At 36.0% G+C, this 22859-nt stretch overlaps 3 protein-coding genes across 17 annotated transcripts in view; 2 read left to right on the plus strand and 1 right to left on the minus strand.

The window, feature by feature from the left end:
* Positions 1-4742, minus strand: part of LOC121322859 (mediator of RNA polymerase II transcription subunit 12-like protein) — a 119512-nt gene extending 114770 nt beyond the window's left edge. For 8 of the 14 annotated variants that reach the window (XM_041263288.1, XM_041263286.1, XM_041263294.1 and 5 more), the window contains exons 1-3: positions 4588-4742; positions 2093-2197; positions 1657-1686 (exon numbers count right to left, since the gene is read on the minus strand). In XM_041263288.1, the coding sequence (XP_041119222.1) occupies positions 1657-1686; positions 2093-2197; positions 4588-4686 (234 nt within the window). In that variant the 5' untranslated portion in view covers positions 4687-4742. The remainder of the gene's footprint in view (positions 1-1656; positions 1687-2092; positions 2198-4587) is intronic. The other 6 variants (XM_041263297.1, XM_041263293.1, XM_041263296.1 and 3 more) reach the window with 1 other exon arrangement.
* Positions 4743-7309: 2567 nt separating this feature from the next.
* LOC121322680 (clarin-1-like) lies at positions 7310-10547 on the plus strand. The gene is given in 5 exon segments (XM_041262880.1): positions 7310-7562; positions 9639-9818; positions 10269-10319; positions 10322-10339; positions 10342-10547. Coding segments are annotated over 5 exon segments (678 nt in total). The 3' UTR covers positions 10518-10547.
* Positions 10548-12505: 1958 nt separating this feature from the next.
* Positions 12506-22723, plus strand: LOC121322821 (inactive ubiquitin carboxyl-terminal hydrolase MINDY-4B-like). 2 transcript variants are annotated; one of them, XM_041263162.1, is made up of 13 exons: positions 12506-12633; positions 15277-15389; positions 15777-15804; positions 16744-16917; positions 17469-17588; positions 18421-18518; positions 18649-18814; positions 19070-19135; positions 19484-19554; positions 19891-19963; positions 20087-20263; positions 21819-21999; positions 22350-22723. In XM_041263162.1, the coding sequence occupies exons 1-13, from the start codon at positions 12631-12633 to the stop codon at positions 22490-22492; spliced, it is 1413 nt and encodes a 470-aa protein (XP_041119096.1). In that variant the 5' UTR covers positions 12506-12630; the 3' UTR covers positions 22493-22723. The 2 variants fall into 2 exon arrangements, with proteins under 2 accessions (XP_041119096.1, XP_041119097.1); XM_041263163.1 differs by lacking the exons at positions 12506-12633; positions 15277-15389; positions 15777-15804 and adding an exon at positions 16163-16450.
* The last annotated feature ends 136 nt before the right edge of the window (positions 22724-22859 follow it).

The following is a 22859-nucleotide window of genomic DNA, read 5'->3' on the forward strand; positions in this document are numbered from 1 at the left end:
TTTTTTCAAAAAGAAGTGCCAACCATAAGGCACTTTATATATTAATATCTCTACAGAGTTAAAATTAGTTAACAGCAATGGCATACCAACCAATGCACGCCCTGCTGATGACTCTCGTAGAGACCAGGTTGGTCTCACACTCAAAAAACTCTTCTTTAAGATTTGACCGCTAATATTATATATCAGATTCCTCTTACACTTTATTTTAAAAAAAGTATTATTGAAACAGAACAAAAAACAAACAACGCGTTTCGACACACAGTGTACCTTCTTTGCAAAGACTGTTAATTAAAAAAAAGCTTTATCATATATCATAGACACCAATCAATTCAATAATTAAACCGTTAATTGAATAACAGCCATAGATATTATTTAAAGTTGCAAGTGACAATTTCCACATATCAGAGCATTCATTAATTGAAATGGTTTTAGAATCAATTATTAAGCCCTATATAGTGAAATTATACAATAATTAAACTCAAAATATATTAGAATATTAAAACACTTTACAATAAAGCCATATATTCTGCTATATGTTACAGCTCATATTACATACAGTAGTTAACTTAAACACAGTTATTCAATACTAAAGACTGGAAGACATTGGAACGTGATTCTCAAACCCGGCCACCTGAAGATTCAAGTTGGCATATAAAGATGAATTAACATTTTTAGAGTCCCAAAGATGTGGTTCCAAAGATTTTAAAGTATAAATCCAAAATGACTCTCTCCTCATTACCAGACGAATTGCATTACCACCCCTCTCAGAAACTGACTTTTTTGAGTCCCATGGTTCATATAGGGTCACACTACAGCATAATGCATGTTGTTACTTAGCACTGCAGCCTTATGTTCTGCTATACGTATTTTTGTTTGTCCTACATAAACTAAGCCACAAGCCCATTTAAGCATATATACCAGAGTTGTACTACAATTGCTAAAACCCTGTATCATGTATTTTTATATAGAAATATAAATAAATAAATTGTAACACATTGTTCTGCAGCGGAGCCACCAGATCTGTGTTGTCCTCCGGCACTGCAGGTCTGGTGGCCTCGCTGTGGATCCACAGTGTGTAAAATGACAGATTGGCAGTAGCACAGTTCAGAGGACACATGCTCCAGCCTCCATTCCCCAAGTCAGCGGGGGGTTTGCAAGCAGTGAGCCAACAATACAAATAATAATTGGGCATACCAAATTGGGGAGAAAAACCAGGGTAAATTAAAAAAAAAAAATAATAATTAAAAAAGCAAGATAAAACTTTTTTTTTTTTAAATTTACACATATAGGTAACATATATCTGTACTGTAGTGTGCAAATGAGTGTATATAAACAGCTGTTAGGTAACAGCAGGAGCTTGCTGGCATTTTGTTTTTTTGTTGCTTTTTTTTTTTTTTTTATGTACGATCTTCAGGATCATGCATGGCAATATAAAAAAGAGCACAAGGCAATAGGAAAAGCAGCTCCAGGCTACTGTTGTTAGTTAATCTCCATGCAAATTGAAAGACTGTGGCATTGCAATGGATGTACATTGTTGTTTTCATATTAAAACTGGGTTACTTAATAATTCATGCAAACGGAGACAGTAGAAAGGGATAAGATCTTGGTCTCATCCCCTGTGAATAAACAGAATGTTTTTGCCTAATCTCGTCTCACCATCCTCAGAGGGTAGAGTCCAGAAAAGAGCTGAAAAGGGACAGAGGGAAAGCGGGGAGGGCATGAACAAACTAGGTGAGCATCAATACAAGCCAAAAACAGATGACATGTACTGTACTGTACTATTAGTACCAAGAGGGGGGCAATTTGTCTCTGCCCTGCCTGTCTGAACTTCAGAAATCTTCTAATATAACAATATAAACAAAAACATATATAAACATGTTTATTTGCTAATGGAATGTTAAATTGGCCTGCCATTAGGTCACTGCAGACTAGAGTCCAGTTCATCTCCAAACAGTCACTTCTTCAAGCAGAATATTTAATTCAGAGAGAACATAGTTACTGTATTACCAAAAGATTGAATCATGCAGTAACTTTATAACAGTATATAAATATCTGGGATGTAAAGCACAAACCATGCCCATTTCTGGCTCACCTTAGCCGGATTGATGACGATGTTTCTCGCTGTGCCATGCTCGTCTCCGGAGAATGCTGGCTGATTGCTAAATCCCTGTTTTACATTCACTGCTGTCAACTCATCCTAAGAACAGACAACAACAAAGTGCATTTCTTTGAAATATCACCATTTACATTGGAATACATACGCATAGAAGGGCACTAAGCAATAAGAATTACTAATAAAAGCAAATGAAAAGCATACCCTGCAAATTCATTTATTTTTTGTCTAATGTCAGCTGACTTACAAAATGTTTAAATGTAATGGCACGTGTGTGTATTTGTGTTTCTTTAACACCTGAAACATGGGACATACTTAAAGTAATCTGTGACCTCCAAAATAGTTATTTTCAAACATTTATGTTTCAGAACCATGACAAAGCTAAATTCAGCAAGGTTTTTTTATTATTATTATTATTCATACAGATATCCATGGATGCCCAAGAACACAGGAAGCACTTTCCACAGCACCCTACCTGGGCAATGATATGGTAAAGGAAGGATAGAGGAACTATTAAACATGGATGGAAATAAGACTCCTATTGCACAGCAGTTTCACCCATTCCAGGTTTTATTATGAGCATGATTAGCCTGTGTACAAGAAACAAGCTTATGTGTGGATTATTAAACTCATAGTAAGACCAGGAGTGAATCAAACTGCTATGCATTGGGAGATTTATTTCCATCCCAGATTAAAGTATATAGGTAAGATGTATGCGTTTGCAGCTGCCTTTTTCCTAGAGCTTGAGATGCCTTTCCCTTATCAAATCCTCCCAAATGCCAGGCTTTAGTTGAAAGAGGTCTGTTCATCTGTAGTAAGTAAAGGGCACACATGAATCCTAATACACAGTCATGTCCCCAGAGACTGCTGTCCCCGGTTGTAAGTTAGTACTATTATACAACCTGTCAGCCTGGCTTTATTCAAAGTAGATCACAAAGTGATTTCTCATCTCTTTTATTTGCCCTGAATAGTTTAAGGTTAAAGGGCATATTCTCAGAGGTCGACATGCTCAATTTTTCCCCTCTAAATCTTACAGCTAGGCAAGCCTCCCAATAGAAAACCTGTTTAATAAAGTCACAAGGAACTGCATTTAGAAATGCATGATTGAATGTGTTTCTGATACAAGTGTTACTTTAACCTACATTGTTGGTTTATTTTGAAGGTGTTTAACATGGAATTAAAACAGCAGTTCTCAAATTGGGGATCGTGGAAAGGTTTCTTGTTTTGGGGGGAGGGGGGGGGGGGGTAAAGTACCACATCACAAGCACACCTACTATACTTAATGGCTACAAAGCACTGCAGCATTTCTTATGCTTTCTTGTTCTATAATTCATGTTCAGTAAAAATCTAGAATATGATCATTATTAGAAAAAAACATTTCTGCCAAGGGGTTATTTCAAAGCTTGAGAACTACTAATAGAAGGTAATAAACACCCTGGATGCGGTTTGCCTCACATAATCCCCTTCAAGGAAGGTGCCAGAGTGTGGGTTTAAGGAATTTTTTTTTTTATATATTTTTATTTTTATTTTTTAACCACTCGCTCCATACTGATTCTCTGCTCTGGCCTTGGTAAAAAAATGTTGCTAGATTTTTCCAAAATCCTTCAACCAGCTGACTATCTAAAAAATAAAAAGGGGAGAGCTCAGAGAGAAACGTCTGAGAAGCACTGGACTACTAACAGGTTTGTTTCAGCCTTCAGCCGCACTGTCCACAGGGCACAGCCAGTATTGCCCATAAAACCACTATGAGGAGGACAGTTACTCATATTCATGTGATTTATACAACTGTATTGTTCCTAACACAGGCCTTACTAACATAAGCAAACACTTAAAAGCACTGTAATTGTAACAGTGTTTTTAGTATAGAAATAAATAAATAAATAATAATAATAATAATAATAATAATAATAATAATATATAATAATAATACATACATACATACTAAAATACTGTAATTGCATATATACAGTATACCAATTGTATAAAGATATCATAAGATATTTAATGAAAGAACCATATGCATTTTGAATTACAAAACAGTACTGCAAGTCTTGGCTGACTATTACAGAAAAAAGTTTGCTATACTGTTTCTGAGCATGAACAGTTAGTTACAGCAGAACCCTGCTGCCAAACTTCACACAATACTGATTCTTAACGCCATCTTCGCCAGCTGGCAAAAGTCTGAGTTCCAACTGGGCTTGCAAAAACAGCGGGTATACGAATAGCAAGTTACTCGAATAACAGAGGCCGCAGCGTGCAAGGCCCAGGGACCTGAAACCCTTTTAAAGGGAGCTTTGACAGTTACTATATCCCACTACAACTACTAGTGGCACAGTAGTTACAGTAGCCTGACATAGCTCTTGGGCTGTACATGGCAGGCACCGTACATTCACTAAAGAGGATTACTGCAAATAATCCCGATGTCGGTACTGCATCGTATGACGCCGTTTGAAAATAGAGGGTTACCAGATTACCTCTTTCTGTTTAAAGTCCTGTGGGTAGACGTCGGGCGGTCCCAGCCGCGGTCTTTTCAGCGGCCTCTGTTCGTAGCTAAGGAGCCCGAAGGCGGCCATGATCTCTCATGTTAGCCGGTAGAGTGAATGAGTGAGAGAGCTGTAACAGTACTAGTCTGAGCAGCAGGGAGCAGCACTCTGCATATCACGTACACTGTACTGTTAATTAATTAAATAAACAAATCAGAGATCCGGATTATCTGTGTACATATAAACTATGTGCAATGGAAACTCAAAACAGTGCTCGTTGTGTAGTTAATTCAATTGCTGTAATAAAGCAACAATATTTTGATGTTTCAAGACACACAGCAAAAAGATAAATTAATAAGCCGATAATTAATTGTGTATTATATGAACCCTGTAGGTTATGTTTCTTTTTACAAGTGATTTTCTGTCGTTATGAAAAAAATAAATATACCGTAAAAAAAAAAAAATGTTGCATGCGTTCAACTATGTGTTCATGCACTCCTGAAATTCTCCAAATGTGTACAATGCTGCATTGTTTATTGGGCTTTTTTTTACTTGAATACGCTGCATTACACATTGTAAAATATCATATAATACAAACGGTAAATACACTTTCAAACCAATCAATTAAGCTTACAATAGTAGCATTCATATAGGGTTCAAGACTCCACAAGAGATAAATAACGACAATATAAGTAGGGCCTAATACATGGGTACCTATCCACACCGTCAACGCTTGGATGTTTCCATGATGTGGAAATAAAATATGTATATAAAAAAAAGATAATTACATGGAATTACAGCAAGGGCACAAATATATACATATTGTATTACTGGTTTCATTGCAGAATGTAAGGAAAAGAATACTGGTAGCTTATGAACATACTTTACTCAAAAATGTTTTTCACTGCGAAACAAAAGCGTATTTCCCTTACATTTCCATACAAGTCATAACCATGTACATCAGAACCCCAAATCAAGAGGTTCTGATTTGTAAATAATACACATGTGTATTGTTTAACACCCTTCCTAGTCCTTATGCGCTGCTAAACAACGCACCTTTCCTTGAATTGTGTACTATTTTGTTCTTACTGTATTTTTTTTTTTCCAATTTAAGTCATGTTTTAGAAACATGGTCTAAAAGTTAACTTATTCCATGATATCAAGCTTTCATTTGCAGTGGACTTGTGGTATGTGACGTATAGACGTTTTTCCAGACTGATCCAAGAGTATACCACTGTTCTGCAGCAATACCCTTCTCGACTGAACAGCTGGGGACTTCAGAGACATTAAAGGGAGGGAAGTAATAACATTTCTGTCGGTGTATTTTTCATGTTACATAGAGAGAGGCACCGTAAGCATCATAAAACATAAATGTCATGAGGACATAGTTAGAGCTTGGCCTATGTCAACATCTGGGTAGCAGTGTGGTGTGGGAATATACCATTAACGCTGGGGATGGCATTGTGAGGTTATGCAAATGCCCTTGTTATGTACTGTCACACGTGATACAATAGTTCGTCATGCTCACAATGTGTTTGCAAACTAGCCTCAAAGTCAATTTATGTCAGTACATTATAGTATCTATTCAATTGATCTTAACGCCGCCACAGTTTGAATATTAAAATATGACCAATTGTGGAATTTTGCTCACTAAAGTGCACATTATAAAATGTTGTATTGTCATATATTCTGAGCTCATCCTGTAGAATCCCCTTGAAAAGTTAGAACCCGTTTCTATTGCGTGTAACCAGTGGCTGGATTTGTATTGATCCAATGCAGCGGTAAGTAGATCAGGGTTACTCGGCGTCCTAGAAGCGTTTAGTTCATTTGGGGTTTGTAAGGAACAATTTTTATGTTTTTGTTTTATGAAAACATGCTAGGTAACAGGGAGGTTAAGTATAATAAGTTCAATATAAAACGTCTGATACCTTTTTACCGAATTAGGAGCAGGCAGTTCAATGTCATGACGTAAGAGCGCATTGTTGCTTTCCTCTCCTTTGGTGCTGAATTTAGCAAATTAACTAAGCATCATTGTAGTATAGGAAATATATTTATTTGCTGCTATAATTTAATAACATCAAATAACCTTCATGTATTTTCTGAATTAGTGGACGTTATAGTGGATCTAATTCTGGTGATGTAGAAACGTGTTTCAACGATGTATCATTTGGTCATTTGTTGTTGTTTTTTTATTATTTTGTACCAGGTCAAACCAAGACATCCCCCGAGGTGACTGTATTGTGTATAGCTTTGCTGAGCAGATGCTGTACCATGATGATGTGATAAAAAGGCATTTTTGTTTCAAGACCATTCTGTCTGTCCAATCACAAGGAGGGGTCGGCGACAGGGGAGGATCTCCTCTGTTTTCACACAGAAGCCCTCTTCGAAACCTAAACCTTGCGTTACCTAGTAACAGAACGACGGAGGTGTAACTCAATCCATTCAGGACTAGCCTATATATTTGATTCATACAATTATTATCAACAATATATTAAAAAAACAATAATATCAGTTGGTCTTTTTGGTTTCTACAGTTGTGAATAACTCTACCCTATGCGTAAAACAATGCGGTTGAAGTTTTAAGAACAGGAGAGGGCTGCCGCAAGACATTTGAACAGTTGCTTGGGGTTGAAAGTGTCTGATTTTGTGATGAATTTATGATTGTTTTTGATAAACTGTAACCAGTGTTTTCCGACTGAAGTTGTATGACAAAATGTCAAGTCGCCAAAAGAAAGTTATATTTTGTATAGCTGGCTTGTTGAGTTTTGGTTGTGCTTGGAGTGTAGCGGCTGCCACTGAAACGCAATTTTGGGTCAAAGGAACTATTCTTGGTAAAACTGGAGCTCAGCTTATCAATGCCACAGGACCAGAACTGGACAAATTTGTTGGAGAGATAAGCTATGGCCTTTTCCACGGCCAGAGAGTTAAACAGTGTGGTCTGGGAGGAAGGCCCTTTCACTTTTCATGTGAGTAATCATGCAGAATATGTATTTTAATCTTTTATCGTTTCCGATACAAACCAGATCAGTTTCTAACCCACGTCCTCACAGCCAGAATATATACCGTTAGGTGCAGTATACATACATATTATTAGTAGGTAAACAATATTGATGGCATTGTAATAGTGGATCTGGGTATTTATGCAAACGTTTTTCTGTCAACAAACACTTTTTTTTCTGGAACTTGTTAAACCACATATACATCGTATTAAGTGTAAACAGTAGCTTAATTGGTTTTGAATTGCTTTACTATTTGACCAGGTGTGGTTACACATAGGCTATCCACACCCACACACATATATATATATATATATATATATATATATATATATATATATATATATATATATATATATATATATATATATATATATATATATATATATGTATACACACTTATGACACCCAAAATGGGTTTAAGGGTTGTGAACAGCATTTCCTTTGGACCTATTTAAACAAATCCCCTGTTTTTTACATAAAGTAATTATTTCAAAAATAACTTTTTATTGTACTGTATAACATGACATATTGTACGTGTCACACACATACACACACACACACACACACACACACACACACACATATATATATATATATATATATATATATATATATATATATATATATATATATATATATATATATTTTGTCATTTTTTTTCTTTTACTGGAGTTCAAGTCTTGCTCGAGCTTCTAAAATAATAATGACAGCATAACAAACCTGTTCTACCAGTGCATGGAAAAATAATGATAATCAAAAGTTATACAAAAGAGAAGTCATCCAGTTCTGAATTTGGAGAGAAACACCTCCTTCGTTACTTCTCCTTGCTAATGAGTCACAGACAGTGCTGACTCAAATATAAAACTCCTCATTAACTGGGGCTATATGACATGTTTTCTGTAATCAGTGAAGAGGAAGTCCAGTCACTGTTTATAATATGAGGTGCACAATATACAGTCCGTTCAGATATTCTAGTAAAATATTCAGTTTGTGCACAGATGTAGAGGAACAGATTGACTTTAAGTTTGAAGATCAGTTTTAAAAAAATAGTTTCAATGTTTCAAAAGGTAAATTAGCAACAGTTAGAACAGCGCATTTGTTGTTCTTTTAACGACCTAAACTGTAGTTATTATTGGATGCAATACTGCTATCAAGTGGCAAATCACCCAGGGGTGAAACCCCACCTAGAGTTAAACAGTGGCACTAATTAAAAATAGTAATTAGCGCTGTTTAGATCATTACAAGAGCCCAGGGTGTTGCCTCCCTGAGGATCAGTTTATATTGAGCTATGTTCAGTTTGAGCATGTGCACCGTATAATCCTTTCAGTTTAATTCTACAATAGGTGTACATTCATATACATTCGTATTGACCCGGGTATGTGCATGAGATGATGTCATTTTTGAAAATACTGGTAACTAAAGTTAATGGTGGCACTGCAGGTACATTTTTGTCTGATGACAAAACAATGTGTTTTTTTTTTTTTAACAAAGAAATATATACTGGAAGCAAAAACCATTGTCCTATGAAAAGCCTGTTGCTCTGGTAACCAGGGTCATGTCCCATTAGTTTTAGGGTCAGTGGCTCATTTTCCAAAGGTCATTAACATGCGCGTGTTACACCATCTGTGATATCTTCTTAATTGTGCACCGTAAGCCTGACAAGTCACAGCTGTAGACTCAAATCGACATTTATAGCCTTGCATGTCTCTTTAGCTCTGTGATTATTGATTTATCCAATTGACAGTTCATTAAAGCACAGCCTTTGAAATGAGATGCTATATAGTCCATTAAAAAAAAAGATGAATTAACATTGCAGGCATCCTTATAATATATTTTATACTCCTCTTCTGCATTTAATTTGATACATATGTATCAACCAGATGGTCGTTTCGAAACAACAGCCAAAAGATATCAGGGTCAAAAGATGTGGAAGCATTTATATCCAGAATATTATATCTTCCTTGGGCTTTCTCTTTATACTGTCAGTAGATTAAGCCTATGGCACAAACAGTACAACTTTTTAATATTGTGCTTTTATTTCAGTTTTCCCTGATCTGTTGGATGTGATTCCTGCCAGTATACATGTCAGTGTCATTTTATTCTCTGCAGTAGTGATCATATTTTCATTAGTAGCTGCAGCATTTTTCATGTATAATGCTTTTGGGACTTCTTATGAGACTCTCCATGGACCATTAGACCTATACCTTTGGAACTTCATTTCATGTGAGTATTTGCAGTTTGGAAAAAAAAAAGACATAATGGTAAATATAATACATATTTTCCAAGTGTTTACTCCAGTCTTTGTAAAATATGAAGTATTAGAAAAAAAAAGTATTTTTCTATAAAAACACATATCATGAAATAGTGTCTAAATATTTAGTTTAAAAGGTGTACTGTGTGAAAAATGATTATCTTTTGTTCATATTTTCAATGCTCTTTTGTCTTAACTGTGAAAAATATGGGCTGGGGGGAGGAGGAGAAAAGTATTTGTTTGTGAAAGAACAAAAGGTCCCCATTGTGTAGTACATTAACATTGCACTTTTAACAAGACAATTTGTAACACAATTTTTCCATTCCAAAACATTTGAATATGTTATAAACATGTATTTATCCATGCAAGTACAGTACTGCATATATAATGTGATCTTTATTCTTGTATTTTGTTTGTGTCAGGTTCTTGCGGTTGCCTGGTGATGATCCTGTTCGCTTCAGAAGTCAAACTCCATCGGCAAACTACAAAGAAGGGATTTTGTCTATAAAACTCACAGTGAAGAATTTGACAGATCGTTTTGGATTATTTTATTTTGCTTCACAGTGCATTTCCTGAACATACCTCTTATCCGGGTAACCGAGATCAAATTTCCTTTTCAGGAGTCAAAAGAGACGGACACAAACACTGGTGCAGCAGATCTGATGTACTGACAGAAGTGAGCCTGCAGTACTGTGACAGTTACTTACCAGGCATTATGGATTATCATCATATTCAAGGACCCCTTGAGATAATAGCTGTATACTGTTGTATACTGTATACTATAATCAAAAATAAAGTATTACTTATTGTTAACAATACTGATTTAATCTCTACTGTTCTGAGGGGTTGGGATTTTTTTGTTGTTTTTTTATCAAAGAGCATAAATGTATAAGTGTACAGGAGAACAAGAGGGAGAGGTAATACGTCAATACAGACAAGAACATATTTGTCTTTATATGCCTTGAAATTGCTCTTATTTGAAATTGATCTGTATTTTATGCTTTTATTTGAATATGCTCTTAATCACTACTGAATTTACTGTATTTTATAGTGTAATATTTAGCAACAACTACAGTAAGTCACTCTGGATAGGGGTGTCTTAAGAAAAGAAACTAATAGTTTTTTTGAATAATGAAAAGTCTACTGGTTCATTGTTCGTTTTTGGTTACTCAGAAGCTGAAAAACAAACAAAGAAAAACTGGTTCCTTGTTTGTTTTCCCAGCCTATATACAAAAGCTGAAATAAGAAAAAAGAACCAGTTATTTTTTCAAAAAACAAACAGCATTCCATTTCATAACTCGTACAGCATTCCGTAGGCTATTTGTTTTTCCCAGGAGCATCATTCACTAAAAAGTCAGTTTATGATGACTACACTTACTATAAGCTACTATAATAAACTACTGTGTAAAGATCTTGCAGAATTCCACATTCAGAATACACTGCGCATGAATAATTTAGCGTGCCTTATTAGTGCATATTATTAGATTAGTGAATAGAGTGCTCACACCTTCCTTTTTATGCATCGTATGGGTTTCTCTTGCCACGCGGTATGTCAGGTAACTTACCGCCGTTTAGTACATGAGGCCCTGTATGTTAGAATTTTTAATTTTTTTTTAATCATTAAACAAAAGGTCAATTCCAACATTTGACCACCAGATGACGCTATGTGCTATTTGTATGTATGTATATATATATATATATATATATATATATATATATATATATATATATATATATATATATATATATATATATATATATTATTTGGTGATTGGAGATATTGGTATTGTTTGGTTGGAGTAGCAGAAACCTTGTGCAAAATGTGTCAGTTTGTATGGGTAGATTAATGTTTGTTTGTTTTTTTTTGTAAATTTGTAAAACTTAAATATGTGCTGTTGTACAGTAGCTTCCACTAGATGGTAGCATTTAGATATGCTAAAGGAAAGCACAGAAATGTTATGTTTCTGAATGTGACACCAAGTTACATTACAGTACCTGTTGCCTGGTTTATTTAGTTTAATCTACAACAACAACATAAACGATTTAATTTAATGTAAATATAAATGTTTTAAGAACTGCTCAAAAATAATTGGTCTTTTCTACTGTGCAACACAGTAAAGAGATACATTTTAAAATTGAATGCATTGTTTAACTTTACAGGGTTTATTTTTTTCTGTGAAAAGGGTATCCTTGACACCTGTGATTTTTTTTACTTGGATAGAAGAGACTCCATCAATACATAATCATTGCTACCGTGCTTTTTTTTTCATTCTCAGAGAGTTGCTCTGTTAAGTTTAAATACAATTCTCAAAGAATTCTGGAACTACACTGCTAAATGGTTTGTGCCCCTTCAATTTTAGAATTATGGACAGTGAGTGACTATGTCCTTTCACATAATCAGTTGAGGTTCAATTTCATGATAATAAGCAAAGCTGATCATTAACAGAAGTAATATTAAACAGATTTGGTTGAATATGTAGGGTAGTCAATCTCCTTATAAGATGTACCACAGTAATTTGTTGGCCCATTAATATGTAGCACTGTACAGTACAGAAACCTATAAACACTCTCTTGCTCTATGTGAAAGCCCAGCCCATTTCAACAGAAATAAAAGGGAAGGATTTTGTTCAAACACTTCACAAACAAACCGCATGTAGGAATAGCAGCCTCCTTTGGATTGTGGCTACTGAAGTCTTTTCAAAGTACCCTTCAAATCCGACTTCCCTGTGGGTGATGTGTGGCACTCGCTGAACTGTATGTGGATCCTCTCTTCTGGAGTATGAAATGGTAAGCACCAACAAGTAGAGAGCCAGGAAAAGGGTGCTGACATTTAATAACAAGAAGTGAATAAACTGATGATCAACAAATGGCAGTTAAAATAAAAAGATAATAAACAATAACAAATAGCACATGCAGACTTGGCTATTGAACTAGTGTTAGCACAGCATTATTCGTATTATGTTTTTGGGATGATACACTTTTATGTATTGCAAGGTGCAGTAAAGCATAGGAAATTAATAGGAAAATATAGTGCAAACATCATGGGCCACTGCTAAATCACTGGGATCAGTTGCTGTAGTAAACTTTTATGAGTATGTTTATACAATCTAGACATACCTGGTGAATAATTTATACAGTATGATCAATTATTGTCATTTGGTAGGCAGTAACATAAATGATGTGTAAAAACTTGTTTCTACAAGTTCCAATCTGTAAGAGCAGGATAAAACAAAGTTGCTATGCACCTCAAGCTGACCACGGCCGCAGAGGCTGCATTATGTTTCAGTAGCTTAGTTACCAGCAAGCGCACAGTGTTCGTCTTGTAAGACATGTATTCAGTTTCACTCCTGAGGATTTATTTCGTATACTCAATGAGAGAGATTTGCCCTATTCCTTGATTTACTTTCTAATAGCAAGACAACTTGGTTTACGCTCCAAGTTACCTTACATCTCTGTTAGACATGTAACTCTACCTGTGCACTAAGATCAAATGATGTGCCTACTTCTAAAATTCCCAAATTGAGATGTAATATGGACTAGCTCGTCTTTGGAATAAAACATAAAAATGGCCTCTTCACAATGCCTGTTAGATCACTCATAAATATGGATTTTAACTCTGAGCAGTCTCGCAAATCTTTTAAATACTGATTATGACCAGGATCATGGAAATGGGACTTGTTTACTTGCTGTATGCTTTTATTGTGTATTATTGTTTTTGTCCTATTTGAATGATCTGTCTCTCTTTTGTCATTGATTTCATAGTGTTGTTATTTCTTGCCAGGACCCCCTTGTAAATGAGATGTATATCTCAATGGTTCTATCCTGGTTAAATAAATAGATTAGAAATTTGAAATTATAATGTACACTGTCATACTTGCCTTTTTACATTTACATCCGTATTTAAAATAATTTCAATCACTGGTTTACTGTACTGATTTTCAAGACAGCAGTTCAAGAGATTATTGGAATTGAAACATATAGAAACTCATACTGTACATTTGGCAGCACGTGCTAAAGCACTTGTTTAAAATGACTGTGAAAATGAGATTCGTTTATTTGCAGTCATACCATTTGACTGAATGGTTCCTGGAAAGATAATTAGCGCACACTGCACTGTTTGTGATGTGTGTGTTTTCAATGTAATGCACTGCACACAGCTGAGGACAGTACCAGGAACACGTTGCTATCCGTAACAATGTAATAAACCTCTCATAACAACCAATCAGCTGTGCGGTGCAATAAACATTCTGTCTCTAGGTAATAAGGGGAGCTGTTTACCACTAACTGCCAAGGCCAAGTACAAGGGAACTGTTTGTTTCATTTTATAATTTAGCATTCTTGTTTTAAGACCAAAAAAAACCCAAAACATTCTATACTATACAGTTTGAAAGCTGTATCTCCCTTTTGCAAGTCAATCTCAGCCATGACTGACTTTATCAGAAGCCTCCCTATCCAAGACTGCCCAAAGGACCTCTGTTTACAAAGAACAGTCTCAATAGCAAACACTCATATCCATTATAGGCCCTATCTTTAGTGACTGTGTTAAGGAATTGTATACATCCAGCATATCAGTCTGTAATAGTCTATAAAAGTACAGTATCTCTATATATGTTGCTAATAGCACTCAGTCAAGAGTAGAAGTCAGCTCTTTTTCAATAAGCTCCTGCTAATAAAAAAAATAACAAAAACTTTCTAACACCAACATAGAAAGATTAGGAATCCCATAATGCTTCTTGCTTGCTATTTTTTATATCTCGCATGATAATATTATAGCAGTTCACTTTATTGATACTGCAGTTATTTGCATGAACTCATAAGGTCTAATTTGCATAGCTCATTACTGTAGCACAACAGTAATGCCCCCAGGGAATATACAGTTGTAACTGAGCTTTGTAACATGACCTTAACCACTTTTTCAATTCTATTTTTAATGCAATATGTATTTTCAGCTAGTGTAAGTTGCACATTAGCAGCATAAGAGAATGGCCAGTGGTGTCATGCCTTTTCCAGATTTTTTTTTTTCCACCTGAGGTGAAAACATTTTTTTCGTACTCCCTGAACATGCAAGATTTATTTTAAGCTGTTATGCTTTGAGATGAGAAGGAACTTCTGGTTCATTTACAAGCTCATTTTCATAGATGTTTTACTTCAGTTTCCTTTGTGGATTCTTATTGTTTTACTCATGGACACAAACACATACAGTATTTCACTTGCTAATGAAACATTCATCACCTGCTAGAATGACTGGCCTTTAGAACTCAGAGCTGTCAGTTTGTGATTGATAGTTCCACCGATCAAACTCAAGCTATTGCAAGCTGGCTTGGTTTTTAGGATGATTTGTTTTCAAAGTAAATGGTTGGCTGATAGTGTCTTTGCCAGACCTGGATGTAAATGTTAACACTGGTGGCCTCTGATTTGTACCTTTTGCAGATGGAGCGGCATATTAACTGCAAAAAGTATGAATTCAACAGTGAGGAATTGGATGAGATTGCAAGCAAAATATCTAACCTGGACAAATGGAGGGAAATCTTTAGCTCTCAGGGGTAAGAGTTTTTGTGCATCCTATTATTTAATTTTATGTATTGCTTTGGTATTCTTTCTATTTATTTTTTTTTTTTTTACTTAACAAATAGCAAACAAATCACATTTCAATCATTTATGTTGCAAAACATTAAAACACTCAAGGGAAGTAAAACTATACATTTAATGTAAACCAAACCAACACTCGAGTGTATGTGACTGTTAAATTATTGATTTTGTTTATTACTTACAACATTATTTACCATTGTATCTGGAGAAATGTAAATGTGACATCTCACCCCCCCCCCCCCCCCAGTTAATTATTAGTTATATTCAATTTCATAAAGCAATTAGTTTAAAAAAAAAAAAAAAGAAGATATTTGACAACATATTTGTATATTTATTTTTAGGTTGGAATTAAATAATGCTTCAGTTAAGGTAAGTTTCCATACAAATGTGAATTCCGCTGTACGAAACCCTGCTTGTGCAGCCCCATTAATTTTGACAAATACGTTGCTTCCAAGTGTTTCTAAAACAACGGCTGTATTTTTACACACAGAAAAACATTCAGGTTTAAAAACAAGGAGTGTAGGGAGCAGTGGAAAGGATATGTAAGCTAATTAGGGATAGAAAATGGGCTTTTAAATCTGTAAGTACTGTGCCTTTTAAATCTCCATAGCAACGAGTTGGATTTTGAGATGAAACTACAAGAAGTAATGCAATTAGAAGAAGCATTTGTCTACTGGCCTTATTGTCTTATAATCTGACTTCCTTTGAAATACAGTATCACTTCAAAGGTATTCATTTCTCATTGTAGTCTCAGGTCTTGACTCAAGTATGCTCGCTGGATATAGGAGCTCTTGCTGCTATGCTATAGGCCAGGAGTGGGGGGGGAGGCAGCAAGCCCTTTTTGTTCTCCCGCATACTTTTTTTTTCATAAACCCTCCTCATGCAAGAACTCCTTTCATCACCTTCACACATCATGGACACACATCAGGAGGTGTTGCAAACAATAAAGAGGCTGGAGCCCTCAAAACTTAGCTACATTGAGATATTGCAAGAAGAGGTTAAGAAAAGACAAGAAGTGAGTAGCTTCTGCATGTTGACACATTGCTTTTTCACAGTTATCCTCTCTGTTTGAGCTGTGAAAGCTGCAGGCATTCGATCCTCTGTTTTAGAACACACTGTTAGGTGCCTAGAAATGTTGCCAAACAAAAAAAACATAGCAGTCAACTGCAAAACGTACTTCAAAATGAATGTCATTTTTTTATAGGGAGATTGTAATACTATATAGCTGTACTTTTTTAAAATATATATTTAAATAAATATAAAAAACAGCAGCATTTAAAACCTGCCATTTTGAATCCTTCCAAACAGAAACACCAGGAAAGCCGCAAGTCAGAGGATGAGAGTGAAAATGGAGCTGGAGCCACTTCTGGCACCAAGCCTCGTGGACAAGCTGCTACCTTTAATGTCCTTTATTCTATTCCCAAACCCCTTACCATCTCTTCTAGTTTGGGCGGAATTCCTATCACAATGGATATGGCAGGGGTAAGTATACCTTATCTCTTTGACAGGAGCTGTAACTCTACCCAACTTTACCTACAAGACAAAGAGCCCTATCTGATACATAGAGTATCACTGATCTGGAGGCTGCAGCATGCATTGTTGAAACAATACTGAAGTAGAGGAAATGTAATTTATTCATGAGCCTCTTAAGAGCTTTGCCTGTAATTCAAGCCAAACAACTGAGATGGGAACAGTGCTTGATCCGGTGCACATAAAGGGCAATACTGCTTTAATCGACACCTAGTTTAATCACTACATGCATGAGTATTCATCAGAATCTTTGACAAATCTCATTTGACAAGTTTGAGTGTAACCATGCACTGGTACAACTGGGGGAACTATCCACTAGATGCAAGTATAATTGAGTTCATAGGTTGTGCAAATGGAGTCCTTGGCGTGTAATTTACAATATGTAAAAACGGCATCTCCCTGTTCTGAGTCAGATTCAATTATAATGGACAAGGCAAGGCTTTGATATGTTTAGTTACTACTGTTTTAAATAATGATGTAATGTGATGAATGTTTATCTCCAGGACCTTAGAAAGATTTTGTTTGGGAGCACCTTCCACATCTTCAACTACGAATGGAAGAAATCCTACTTCAAGTTTCGGGAGCCTTTCTCTGACTTGTCATATGCCCTGGAAGCAGAAAGGGTGGGCATTTCTTAAATGCATGGTGTGAAAGAGTTAACTTGAGGGAACCTCGTCATAGATTTACCGCTGAGCTGTCCAATCTTTTTGGATGAAACAGCCATACCAATTATCAAGAAATAGAGCCATAGAAATCAGGGAAAAGAGACTACACTGCAATCTGACAGTTTTTATCCTATACATGTAACATGTTTAAATACCTGCACACACTATTATGAAGCTCAAGAGCCATTCATTGAACAAACCTGATTTATGGTAGCAATCAACATATAGTTATTACTACTCAGCACACAGTGTCATTGTAATACAAGCAGGGGCGGTTAGAAACCAGATAACACTCAAGCACAATCAAGGAATGTAAACTTTCAATAACCAACAGTCGCCATTCACTGTTTTCATTTTAGAACAAACTGCATATTCTACAAACACATTGATTAGGACACACCTTGAAACTGTGTATGTAACACTGCTTTAGAATAATTATAAATAGTAACAGTAACTTCCAACACAGTTTAGACTGAGACCCCTCTATCCAGAGGAGCCCACATATTACATAATAATTTATTCTAGTACCAAAGATTAGCATCATTTGTGAGTGAAGTTTTTCAACTCTTCTAATTTACACATATTGCAGAGGAACTGCCTCCAGCAGGGCAATATCAGCGCTTTAAAACCGTCCCATGTAAAGTTTTTAAAATATTTAGTGGGCTGGGTGCCCCTTATTTCTGTCAGAGCAGTGACTGCTTTTCAAGCCTGTACTTTATACTTACTCACATACACAACTGATTCTAACGATGTTTGATTTATATACCGGTGCTGTGTGCTTGTGTTTAAGGGAGGATCCAGTGCAATCCAGATGGCTGTGCAGGCGAACATTATCAGATACCTACTCTTCACAGGAAACAACGGAACAGAAAACATCTGCTTACAAGAGTAAGATTTATTTAAGTTTTCCAGCTTTTATAACTCACTTAGGCAAATTCCACACAATCCAGAATCTTTTTTTTTAAACTGAATTAACAATAAAAATAGAACTCTGGTGCTTTTCTTTTTCTTTTGAAAGTTTGTATGAAGTCAGTCCGAAAAAACAAGAAGAGGCCCTGGCAGCCGCCCTGTCCGATATTCTGTGGTCAGCTGGCGAGTCACATAGTGGGTTAGTCTGTCTTGTGTCTACAGACTCTTACTTTACACCAAGCACTGAGTACAAAGTGGACAACTTCACAGAGAGGGTAAGTATGAGCCAGCTTTAACCCACTTCCTTTCTGCAAAGAACTATTAACACAAAAGTGCAGAGAGAGGACATCAACTTCACAGAAAGATCAACAGCGCTGTTTTAAAATGTTATGATTCAGTGTGCAGTCTTTTTTTTTTTTTTTTTTTTTCTACAAACTAAATTTCAAATGGATGTATATAGATACAGTAGTACCAAGGATTTTAATATTTTCTAATGACCTAAATCAAATATTTCTATTATATTTCCTCAGGTTCAGCTGTTTAAATTCAGTGAAAAAGAAACCATGCAGAAATTCATCTATGAACATATACAATGTGTAAGTAATGTGTTCTATTGTGTTCTCTTGGGCATTTTTATATATATATATATATATATATATATATATATATATATATATATATATTTTTGAATGCATAGTAATTGTTTGGAATACTTGTATTGTTGCATTATAATTTTATTGAGCATGGTATAGTTAGATCTCTCTTTGTACCCTGCAGGTACAAAGTAAATAAACTTATAAACTAAATTAAAGTCATTTATGGCCTATCCAATACGAATGATGTGCATGGTAGTGAAATAATAAATTGTGCTGAGTATAAAATATATCAAATCACATGGACGATCAAATCTTTTCAAAGATTTTTTTTTTTAATCTTTCAAACAGTTTAAAGAAGAAGGAAGCCATGGAGTGATTCTGTTCCTGTACAGTCTGATTTTCTCAAGGACTATTGACAGGTACGCAGTCGTGTCACCGTCTGCTTAGTCGCAGTGGGAAACTTACAATGATCAATTTGAAAAAAAAATAAATAGGTGATACATAAGATGTTCAGTGAGTACACACATTTGATACATTCTGATTATGGAATTTTGCAAGTTTTTAATAAATTCGTTCGGACTGCTTTTATTAGAGAGACACAATGCTCAAAGGTAGTTTGTCTGACCCTGATGATCAGTGACTCAGTACCCCAAGGCTTGTTAAACAAATTGCACTCATGATACCGGGTCTGCACACAACTACTAACAGGGTGGGCAGCAAATTACGGTTTTACACTTTGATCTCTTTCCTCAAAGGCTAAGAGAAGACCTTGACTCTACTACATCCCACCTCTTGCACTCAAGTCTGGGGAATTTTGTTTGCCAGCAGGTGGGTCCCACAATCTCTGTTTTTAAGTGGTGCATGTCTTGTTTGTGTAGAATGAAACACAATTTCTACACAATACATGGGTCTTCTTCTGATGTCTGGCACACCACTTTTTTTCTGTTTCAGGCTTTGTTGAACCTGATGTTGACGGGCAGGGCCAGCCCCAATGTCTTCAATGGCAACATTCAGTATGATGACCAAGGCAGTCCCCTGCCGCTCCCCCTGCACGGAGTCCTTATCCGTAGTGATGTGGGGTACTTACACTGGAACCGGGAGATGCTGCAACATGGCAAACTCCCAATGGTAACACTGTTAGCCAATCTGTACTCTGGCTGCAACACTTCCTCAATTCTTAGAGTTAAGGATAGGTTTAGGATTAGAGGTAGAGTTATGGTTAGGGTTATGGTTATGCTTATGTTTATGGTTATGCTGAAGTTTATGCTTCTGGTTAAGATTAGGATTAAGGTTAGGATTAGAGGTAGTGGTAGGGTTAGGATTAGAGGTAGAATTAGTTAAACATAGGTAGGTCCTGAGAGCTTTCTTGGTAGTTTTATAACATTTTATAACTGCTGCAAACAAGAGTCTAAATTGAGCCCACTGTCTTCTAATTCTAAAAGTGACATTCACTGTACCGGCACTAAATTATCCATTTTACATTGTCAATGAAATATTTCTATTGTTAGATGTCTGGTTTTACTGGTTTTGATTAGACCTTTGGTTGTATTATAAAGGACTTGTGGGAATAAATAAAAACTTTACAAGAAATATGTTATCTTTATGGAAGATTGCAGGAAAGGGTGTATAATCAAGTTACAGAGTGCTATTTATTTAATGACCTGATTGAATTGTTATCAAGCACATGTGTTACTAGAACGGTGGCGAAACAAAGGCAGCGCAGTACAGTATGCTTTTAGTTTTCCAGCACAGGGTAACAGGTTAGAAGAACGAAATACCTAAGTCAACATGCAGTGTTTATGCAGGAGACTCAGGAAGTTTGCTATAAATGTCATTGCTAAGCTACGACACAATTCATTTTGAAAAGCATTATGCTGCTCATATAGGCTGCAGCGGAGTAAACCAGCCGCACCCATGACTTCCACTGCCCTTCTCCAGTGCACCCCCCTGTGATAATATCAGGTTGCAGGCACTTCATTATTCAAGAATTCTTTTTTAATCACAGCTTTATTTCTTGTCACCTTGATCTCAACCTCACTGTACAGATTCATTTTGATTTCTCTTTGTTTTCTTTTTTTTCAAATAGAAATTATTTTAGCCTGAGAACTCAAACACTGCAGACTAATATATTGCTCAAAGTTCATTCCCTGTGGTATTGACTGCTGTATCTGTAGCTACAACAGCTTTAGTATTCATGAAGTCAGCAGTGTTGCCTTTTGTATGCAGAAGCAATAATATCTAGGAGAGTGTTCATTCTTTTCCATTTTTGCTGAGGAAAGACCAAGACTGTCAACATAAATGATATCCAACAGTATACAATACATATACATACCTAACACGGTGTCAAACCTAACACTGAAAAATAAAAACCTATTCTTAATTCTGTAATCTGCCATGCTTGCATTATGGTCTTTAAAGATCTATTGAGGGGTTAGCTCTGACATGTGTAAATGCAAGAATGACTATTTACAGCATATGTTACAGTGCGAGAAAAGGGTAAAACAGTATCTATTTCTGTGATTTTCTGATTCTATCCTAAAATGGCTGTATCATATACTCTAGAATTTCAATGTTTTGTGAATTATTGTGTGCACAGAGCAGCTTGTGCCAGCTGGAAGATGTAAGTAAAACGTATATATTTTAGTTTTAACCCAAATGTCTTTTTACTACATTCTTGCTATAGGTGGGAAGCATGTTGAAAACCCCTAAACTGCCAATCTGGCTGTGCAACATCAATGGAACATACAGCGTGCTGTTCAGTACAAACCGCTCACTCCTGTCCGACTGGAAAATGGAACACCTGTTCGACCTGTACTTGTACAATGGACAGCTGGCACAAAACCATACGGTTATTCTTACCATAGGTAGGCCTCTCCCGATAAATGTGTGATTATGCAATTTAATTATTGCAGATTGCAGAAGTAGCAAAAGAAGACAATGGAGGCGCAAAGTACATTTTGTAATTGTATTTATTCATCAGTCTTCACACAACCTGTACAAGTTTGAAGATTGTGCACAAAATGATTGGCAGTCACGTGTTTTCATCGAGTATTCACTGCCCATTATTTAGGAAGTGGGAATAGGTACGGGAGGGGGGGGGGTAATGATTCTCTATGTAGTTTGATTGAACAGCTGCACAGAACAGGCAAAGTCATGAAGTGGCACTTTCTGTTTCGACTGAGCCCAGCTCTAAGCCTGCGCTGTTTTTCCTTAGACACTCACTCTCATCACTGGGAAGAGGGGCATAGTAAAGGCGAGGGGGATCTGGAGAAACGGTTCCCTTCTGTGGAGATGACAATAAGGACTAAATGGGAAGGAGCAGCCATTGACTGGAATGGAACGGTTCCATTTTTCTAAATAAAGGGACACCTTTTACACTGTGGCCTCAGCACCTTCTTCGTAGTTGAAGTTTATGCTTAAATTCATCAATACTTTGAGAGTTTACTTTGTTCTTATGAGAAAATCTGAGATTTTTAAAAATTCTTTTTTATGAGAAATGTACTGGTTTACACTACTTTTCTAACTGTACGCATATATACTGTAAATTGCATATGGTGGAATAAAACTCTACATACTGGTACCTCTTTACTTGGTGTCTTGTCCCAGGGTTTGTTGATTGCATGCTTTTTCTCATGGCGATCTTCTGTCTATCGTGTGATGCAGCATGTTGACTCCGAAACAATGAAAACGCATAGCTGCTGCCACCTGTTGGTGAAATATTTGC

Source organism: Polyodon spathula, chromosome 11 (genome assembly GCF_017654505.1).
Source record: "Polyodon spathula isolate WHYD16114869_AA chromosome 11, ASM1765450v1, whole genome shotgun sequence".
NCBI classification, from domain to species: Eukaryota; Metazoa; Chordata; class Actinopteri; order Acipenseriformes; family Polyodontidae; genus Polyodon; species Polyodon spathula.